The sequence below is a fragment of the Aphis gossypii genome, chromosome 2, assembly GCF_020184175.1.
Source record: "Aphis gossypii isolate Hap1 chromosome 2, ASM2018417v2, whole genome shotgun sequence".
Lineage (NCBI taxonomy): Eukaryota > Metazoa > Arthropoda > Insecta > Hemiptera > Aphididae > Aphis > Aphis gossypii.
Window position 1 is genome coordinate 6,563,518 of NC_065531.1, and position 9,072 is coordinate 6,572,589.

At 27.5% G+C, this 9,072-nt stretch overlaps 1 protein-coding gene across 3 annotated transcripts in view; it reads left to right on the plus strand.

Moving 5' to 3' along the window:
• Positions 1–1,702, plus strand: part of LOC114118975 (pendrin-like) — a 63,376-nt gene extending 61,674 nt beyond the window's left edge. For all 3 annotated transcript variants that reach the window (XM_027980420.2, XM_027980422.2, XM_027980419.2), the window contains one exon: positions 199–1,702. In XM_027980420.2, the coding sequence (XP_027836221.2) occupies positions 199–1,296 (1,098 nt within the window). In that variant the 3' untranslated portion in view covers positions 1,297–1,702. The remainder of the gene's footprint in view (positions 1–198) is intronic.
• The last annotated feature ends 7,370 nt before the right edge of the window (positions 1,703–9,072 follow it).

Sequence of the window (9,072 nt, forward strand, 5' to 3'; positions counted from 1 at the left end):
TCATGAACACCGATGTAAAACCATTAGAGAAAATAGGTACATATCTATTATGACGTTATTTCGACCAAAAAACGTTGAAAACAGTGTCATTTGACTTTTTAAGTTAAACTGGCGACGGCCAACTTACTCCTATTAAAAACGTCGTCTCGCGTGACGCTTAAACGCGATTAATTTTAAATCATTCGATAAAATTTACAGATGGGTGAAATCAAATCGGGTCTGCCGCCGTTCGAAGTGCCACCCGTTAAATTGTTCTCGGCCGTGTTCGTGGATGCTTGCGTGATCGCACTGGTCGCGTATTCCATCACCATGTCGCTGGCGCTGCTCGTGTCGGAGAAACTCAAGTACCCGTTAGACACTAACCAAGAACTTCTGGCCCAAGGCCTGGGTAACGTGGTCGGTTCGTTCTTCTCATGCTTGCCCAGCGGCGCGTCGCCGTCGCGCAGCGCCTCGCAGCAGACGGTCGGTGGCAAGACCCAGATGGCCAGCATCGTGTCTGCGGCCATCATAGTGGTCGTACTTCTCTGGATCGGCGTTGTTTTCGAACCGCTTCCCAGATGCGTGCTATCCAGCATCATCGTGGTGGCTCTCAAGGGGCTCTTGATGCAGGTGCTGAACTTCCCGGAAATATGGCGCAAGTCCAAGACCGACGGCACAGTGTGGATGGTCACGTACGTAACCGTCATAATGTTAGACATCGACTCGGGGCTGCTGATCGGCGTGGTCGTATCGCTGCTCATCGTGTTCATCAAGGGTATCCTGAACGAAGTGCACGTGCTTGGCAGGTTGCCGGACACCGACCTGTACGTGCGGCTGGACCTGTACGCCGTCGCCGTCGAAATACCCGACGTCAAAATCGTCCGGTACGCAGGTAGTTTGAACGTCATCAACAGGTACATGTTCAAGAGGAAGCTGATCGAGGTGACGAGAGACTACGATGATGCCGCGTCCGCGACCACTTTGACCGTGACCGTGATCGACGGTAAGAACCCGATCGGAGTCCAACGTCCTGCTCGGTGCGTGGTCCTCGACATGGCGGCCCTCCAGTACGCCGACGCGGCCGGCGTGAAAATGCTGTCCGAATCGATCGAATCGCTCGTGTCCGACGGGTATGACGTGTATCTGGCCGCCGTGCCGGACAGCTCGTTGGAGTACATCCGTTGTAATAACGACGTGAAATCGGTGCGATTCTTCCCGACCGTGCACGACGCTGTCGTCTACCACCAGTGCAGTAACAAAAAAAACCAAGACTCGACATACGACACACAACCGTCCAAAACTTCGATTTTACCGTAAACGCACTCGCGCAAAGTGCAGATATTTTTTTCCATTGAAAAATCATAAATAACTGTTTAAATTTTTTAAACTGTAACATTGAAACATTCAACGTCGTCGGTATAAAGCAAAAAATATTTTTTTGTAATTTTATGCTGAAAACAACGGTGCAAGTTTTTTACTTTTTTTTCTGGTGCCATGTATTCGTAACTACCTACTAATTTTTTTATACATAAATATCTACTAGTTAGGATAAATATACACGTATTATTTTACTGTAGTATACAATTATTTTTTTACTTTATAATATTAGAAAATTATTTTGTAATTAATATAAAGAATTGATGTTAATTATTGCTTTAGTTTAAGATATAATGTATATTGTTATTTTTTTTAAATATACTGTTTTGTAACTTATATGCTATAAGCATCCCGTAAAGTTATTATTCCCGAACATCAAATTATAAATGGTTTCATATATGAAAAATTATGAAAATTAAGCACGATGTTTATGTATTATTATATTGCAATTAATGAATTGTTTTAAATTTTAAACATGTATTTTCTATAATATAACTGTACATTAATTATTTTAAATATCAAGAATATAAATTTGTTAAAATTATTTTTGTAATTAATGCAAAATATATTTTGTATATATACATACATTTCTATGTATAAAAATTATGAGTTTTAAGTTATTTATAATGCAAGAAAAATAAAAAAAAGCGCATTATAATTGTTAGAGAAAGTAATTATAAATATGTATAGTACTATTTACAATCAATAGTCTTACTAATAAGAAATAAATTACTAATTAAATGTAAATAATATGTAATCAAATATCTTTAGAAATATAAACTGACGGCCCATTTTTATTTAAAATCGTTTTTTGTGTGGTCATTGAATTAAAATTTAACACATATATTATAGTGACCTATATAATAACATGATTTAATCGAAACCTACAACTGCATAATTATGGCGAAACAATTTTTCTGGGTTTTATTCTTCAGATATATTTTACATACTACTATTATTAATATCTATTATTTACAATTCAAATCTTCAAAAAACGTATTACTAGTATCGTAATGTAAATAACGGTTCAAAAACAATATTATCATTTCTAGTTTCTATTTTATTAAAATATACTCCAAATATGTATATAACATGAAAACAAAAATTAATGCACAATTTTTGTGACTATTAATTCCATGATCGATTGAATGTCCAATAGCATCAACAACGTTATTTCGCTTATGCAGAATTTAAATGTGCAAAAACGGTGTTAAATCCAATGACCGAAGTGGACACGTCAGTGTAGGTACTACGCAGTATATGACTATGGTTCGGGATGAGGCAAAAAGGCCGTCTGTGAAATTAGAAAATAGTAATTTGTTTTGTTGTGCGCAGTAATAACTGTCGACGAAACAGCGTTATAGGAATGCGGTGGCTTGCGTATATAGCACGACCCCATGTGTATGTGTGTTATGCAAGCGGGCATATATATGCAAAAACCTCCCCATAAATAAACAACCAGCTCGTATACCTATTAAACTTACTCCTGCAAAATGTTTGTAACAAAAAAAAAAAATACATGTACCTACATGTGTATGTGTGTGTCTCTATATAAACTTTGGCACCCATATACAGCTACCCCGAGTATTTTTTTTTTACATACGATATTTTTACAGAAACCAAAAAATATTTCTAGAATTTTCTTCTCTTATTCTGAACATTATTGCAATCTTTGTACATAATTAATAAACATATTATTTTATATATATATATAAATATATATAAAAAAATCAAATTAAATTAAATCTATTTATTATTATTATTATTATTATCATAATTTACTATTTAGGGATAAGTCAAGTTCTAACATTATCTATAGAAAAAAATACTCGAAAAAAGTAGACTTTATGAGAATTATTATACTTTTAATAAATAAACTGTATATTGTATATTTTAAAGAAAAAATGTGTTACTTATTATATTATATGCAAAATAATTTGTCCTTTTTTCTTATTGTTTTTTAAAATTAAATATATAAGTCCTAGTTGGTGATAAAATCTGATATAACAGATAATTTTTATGAATAAACATAATTAATAATATTTAATACAAGTAACTCGAGTAAAAGTATAAAACTGTAACTCTTAACTGATTTGATTACTTATTGAAACTTTCAAACATGCAAATGGGAACTTTTCATATAAAAATATATATTAAGTAATATATTATAAGTTCTCAAAATGTGATGATAATACGATGATTTTATATGACTATGTTATGTAGGTTTTTATAACGTTAACACTGATTTATAATTGCTTCAAATTATATTTTTTTGTTTATGTAAACAATGGGTCAAAAATATATTTCATATTATTAAAAAAAAAAAATAGTTTATTTTCAATGTTTAAAAATTAAATTTTTATGTCATAATTAACACAGAAAATATTTATTTTTTTCACTATTTGAAATGTTTATTGAATGTATTATTTAAAACTGGCAGTATTCCAATTTCATTAAAAACAAGAACTTATATTTTATAAATTAAAGTTTTTTCGAAATTTAAATAATGATAAAACGTATTTTTTATTTAAATTTGTCTATACAAATCAAAAATTGTTGTTTTTCGTTATGACAAAACAAAATGTGATTATAACACTATATCAATAAAGTATAAAAAATAAACAGATAAAAGTTTCTTCAGTAGAAATACTCTAAAGGCTAAAAGCCAGTATAAGGGAAGTAAAAACAATTGTGGTTTAATAAATAATCACGATACGGGAAGAATACTATACTATAGTATATATACTATTCTGAAAACAATATTGAATGACCCATGTGAATTTGCCTGCGACTTGTCCTTTACAAATATTAAAACAAACGGAAACCATAAAAGTCATTAAATGTTTTACTGATTTCATATAGCAACGTTATTATAATTTTATTTTTGTTTACTATACGTCTCGACATAAACATTTATCATGTTTTAATAAATTTGTTACTTTAAAGTTGAAATAGCTTAATAATAAATTTATTAATAATAAGAAATAGAGAAAACACGTTTATTGAATATTGGTTAAATCAAATAAAACATGTAGACAAATAAATTTTAACTGAGTGAGTCAACGTTCTTTTTTACTTTTTATTTATCTTATTTCCTAGTACTAGTTAATAAGTTTATTTAATTAGTTGTTCAACTTCTGACTTTATTTCATAGACACTGCAGTTTCCGTTTTAGTTTAATATGTTGAAATAGATCTGAATCTGCTCTAAAATATAATAGAAAAAAAAAATTAACCAGTCATTATTACTTCAGTAAAAAAATTTAAATTAAAAATATGGAAACTATAATTTGTAATAATAATTTGATTAATATGTTTTAACATACCCGGAATAGGGGAAACTTGAAATGTATTTGTCTCTATGTCATGATTCCTTTACATTAATACTTTTGGAAAAATTAAATTTCAGGCAGTCATTACTGACCATATTTATGAAAAAAAAGCAATTGATTTCGTACTAAAGAGTCATTGTTCTGCATCAGTTTCAAATCGGTTTCATATAGTGCTAACTATGTCAACCAATATTGAATTTTATTTATTAATAAACATGCAATATAAACTATAATTGATTTATTTTAAACAATAATAATATTCTACAAGCCATATTAGCCATAATAATAATTGAGTTCCGTGTCATTAAAATATCTATAATAAAAAGTCACAGGCTAATTTTTTTTTTTAAATGTTTTATGCTACTTGAAACACCGAATGATTAAATGGAAACATATCATTAAATACATTAAATAATTGCTCTCTTTTTTAAAATTATAACGATTTTTAAATCTGGTTTTTCATTTATATCTATATTAAAATCATCAGAAATCATCAAAAGTTTAATTATTTTTACATAAACTTTTCCCCTAATTGATTGTATACATAACGTAATGAAATTCCAAAAAAGCTTTATAGTATAGATACAAGTATAACATTTACTATATTTTTATAAAATAAAAATTACATTTTCTTAGTTATTTTATGCCAACCTTATTTACAAATAAATCGTTGATTTTATATTATTGATTGGCAAAGGAAAATAGTTAAACAACAAATATACCATGAAATAATCAGTGTGTTGAGCTTACACAAGCAATTGTGTTTCTCTGACCATTTAACATTGTTATATTTAATGTTTATTTTTCGGGACAAGTGACATTTAATTACAGAAATACCAAAAAGTAGATGTTATAAGTGTTTAAGGGGTACAAGTGACAATTTTAAAAGTTGTGTGGTCAGACCCTACTATTGTTGCTTATCACATATTTTAATTTTAACACATATGAAAAGTTCAAAAACAAATGTATTCAATTTCTTTCAGTTATTTTATAGATATTTTCGAAAAATTATACGCAATAAAGAGGTAAGCTTAAAAAAGCCTTTATTAAGTATTTAAGTATTTTGTAATTAAATCACTATTTCGAATTTCCAAAAACTAACAAAACTATTACTTATCCCATTTTTCCATTTGCTAGTGACTAGTAATAGTGGTTCACAACCGAGGTGACATATCACCCAAGAGTGACATAGACCCAACTTAGGGATGACACAAAATATCAACTAAAAAGGAAAAATATAATTTTCAAATCATATTATTATTTATTATAATATATATACCACCACTACCACTTTGTAAAAACCAGCGTCAAATTTACCATTAAATTTATATAGATCATTATTATTTTTGCTCTTATTTTATTTTATTTACTAATTTAAAGTTTAAACTGTTTAAAGTGTCAACGCGTTTTGAACATTTTTTTCTCTATGTACTGTGTTTTTTTTTTTTAATAAAAGAATTTTTTTAAAATATGTAGCTAAGATTGTTTATTATTTTGATGTTAGGTAGACATAATGTTTTATTCTAATTGCTAAAGGTGACGTAAATCAAAAAAAGCTTGAAATCACTATAGCTAGTCGTAATATATAGATACCTAATTAATAAAATACAGACAGACAAGATTTAATTAATTATGAATAGGTACTAGATGAATTGTTTAATTTGGTGAAGTGAAATTATTATTATTATTATATAATATATTTTTATTATTATAAATTTAAAAGCAATAAAACAAATTTTAAGTCGTGTTATTAAATAAATGTAGTATTTAATTTGTTATCCTGCATACAATATTTTCAAAATTATAAGATTCTGTTCATAAGAATTAAAATTATTTTATAAAACAATTTAAAGTTTATAATCAAAACGGACACTTTTACTAAATATCAAAATAATATAAAGTTTTTGTTTAAGTAATTTTATGGTAAAATAATATACTATACTTAATTCTAAGCATGTTTTTAAATTTTTTTTACCTCCAACTATTTTTTTTTTTAGCTTTTTTATAATACTTATTAAGAGTTATTAGATAAACTATAAATCAATTAATTGTCAATTGTATATACTCGTACAATAATACCAGATGTCTTAGTTATTTCATTATTTAATATAGCCTTAGAGGTATTATAGTATACATTTATCATTGTACTCTAACAAGGATATTATAATGAACAAAAATTATTTGAACGTACCATGCTGCATCTATAATTAATTTATTAATCAAATGCATATAGTTAATTATTTTTTCTAGATGTAAGAAAATATAACTTGTTTGGTCAATCAATACATTAAAGTATATAATTTATACTGTATGCATTATTTTAATCTATAAGGCTTTTTATTTAATTCAAACGTATTTATATCTAAGAACTGTACCATACTCAAATTTTTAAAAAATTAAAAGCAATACATTTATTTTTCTATAATTTAAAATTTTAATTACTTATATCGTGATGATATAAATTAAATTTGGAATGTTGATAAAATATACAATTTATTAAAATCCTAATAATTTTGAGTATGAACATGAGGAATTATGATAAAAATACTATTAATAATAATAAATGTTATAACTAAATAAAAAAGTTCTTGATTAGAACTAAAATATATTTAAAAATTATTTACAATATTTTAAAAACTTATGGTTATACTAATATACTATAAACCAAGTATAATGTTTAAATACTGTACTGTATTTATGACTTATTGCAAAGTTCTATATAATTATTAGAACTAATATATTAAAACCATACTGTCCTATATTAATTATATTACCCAACTGATTTTAAATAAAAATTAAAATAATAGGATTTCTTTATCAATATATAATATATTTAAATATCATTTAACAGAATGACCTATAAATGTCAATTATTATACATTAGTTTAAACATTTTAAACATTAGTTAAATAGATACTTATAACCAAATTGGATTTTAGATTTTTAGGTCAATGATTTGTTGAGCAATGTATAACTTAATTAACAATTATACTCAATAAATCAATATCTCAAAAATCTTAAATCCAATTACTTCGCTTACTTAAAATCCCAATGGTCAACAAACGTTCTGTAAATTTTAAATAATACAATTATTGAATGCTTACAAATTTAATAAGTAAATATTAAATGTATTTGACTCTAAGACTAAATATCAATAAATTATATAATAATATGTTACGTATATAAAATTGTTATCATTGATGTTTAAATTCTATTTATCTTCCTCGGTAAAAAAAATGGAACAATGTATAGTATTAATTATTATTAAAAATAAACTCTAATAAAATATTATTTTAAAACCGTTAATCAAATTTTCTTTCGATTGTATTGGTAGTTTTTATTTTGTTTTTTACAGATAAAACGCCCTTTTTTGTAACATAAACAACTTCTTAGTTCCGTTTCCTTTGCAGTCGCTTTGTCTCAAGACTTGTGTTCAAAAAAATAATAATATAATAATAATGTAAAATATAGGGTAAAAACCCTTTTGGAAAACAGGTAATTACTAGCAAACGATTTCGAGGGGTCCCAAACAATCATGGATTATATCCATGTCCTTTTTATTCGTGCCAAAATCGGCTCTTGTGATCCTATTACCTATTATGCCTGGACGGTTGACGTTCCTATTATGGTGCAATGTTACCAAAAGATTATGGGGGGTCGTCGCCGCCTAGTTTCGTATTACTCCACAAAAAGAAAACCCGTAACCGGTTCAGTACTTTTTTTTACTCATTCCCCATATGTGTATGTGTATATACCTATAATATTATGTATATTATGTATGCATATCAAGGTAAAACTCATTGTCCGTTAAATCGTTTTTGACAAACTACATAAAAAGGCGCTCGTTTGATAACTTCGTTGCCGAGACCGCAAAAATCAACAGTGATCCCATGCGGTTTTTTTTTTTATTGCAAAACTATATACAAGCATCACAGTTTTCGTTGCTTTTAAAATGTTATATTTTTAATACAAATAAAATGCAGTAAAATACTTTTCAACACATATTTGGTAGGTATACGTTTACACACGTTTACACTGTTAACATTTCAATGGATTAAATAATGTTATAAGACCATATTATGGTAACTGGTAAATAAGTAACATTAAATTATATCAATAATTATGAGAGCATGCATAGTACATTTGTACCTATAACCTACATCTACTAAATAACAAATGTATAATTTAATTTCATCAACCATCACTATAATACACCCACAATATTCTACATACTATATATTATGTGCATATGCATACGCCATACATACACATGTTCGTGTAAGTCTTGTTCTTTGATGCTACCATTGTTTTCAATCAACACAACACAATATACATATACTTTCCATGTTGATGTTTTTATGGCTTAGTGTTCTCGATTTGTATTC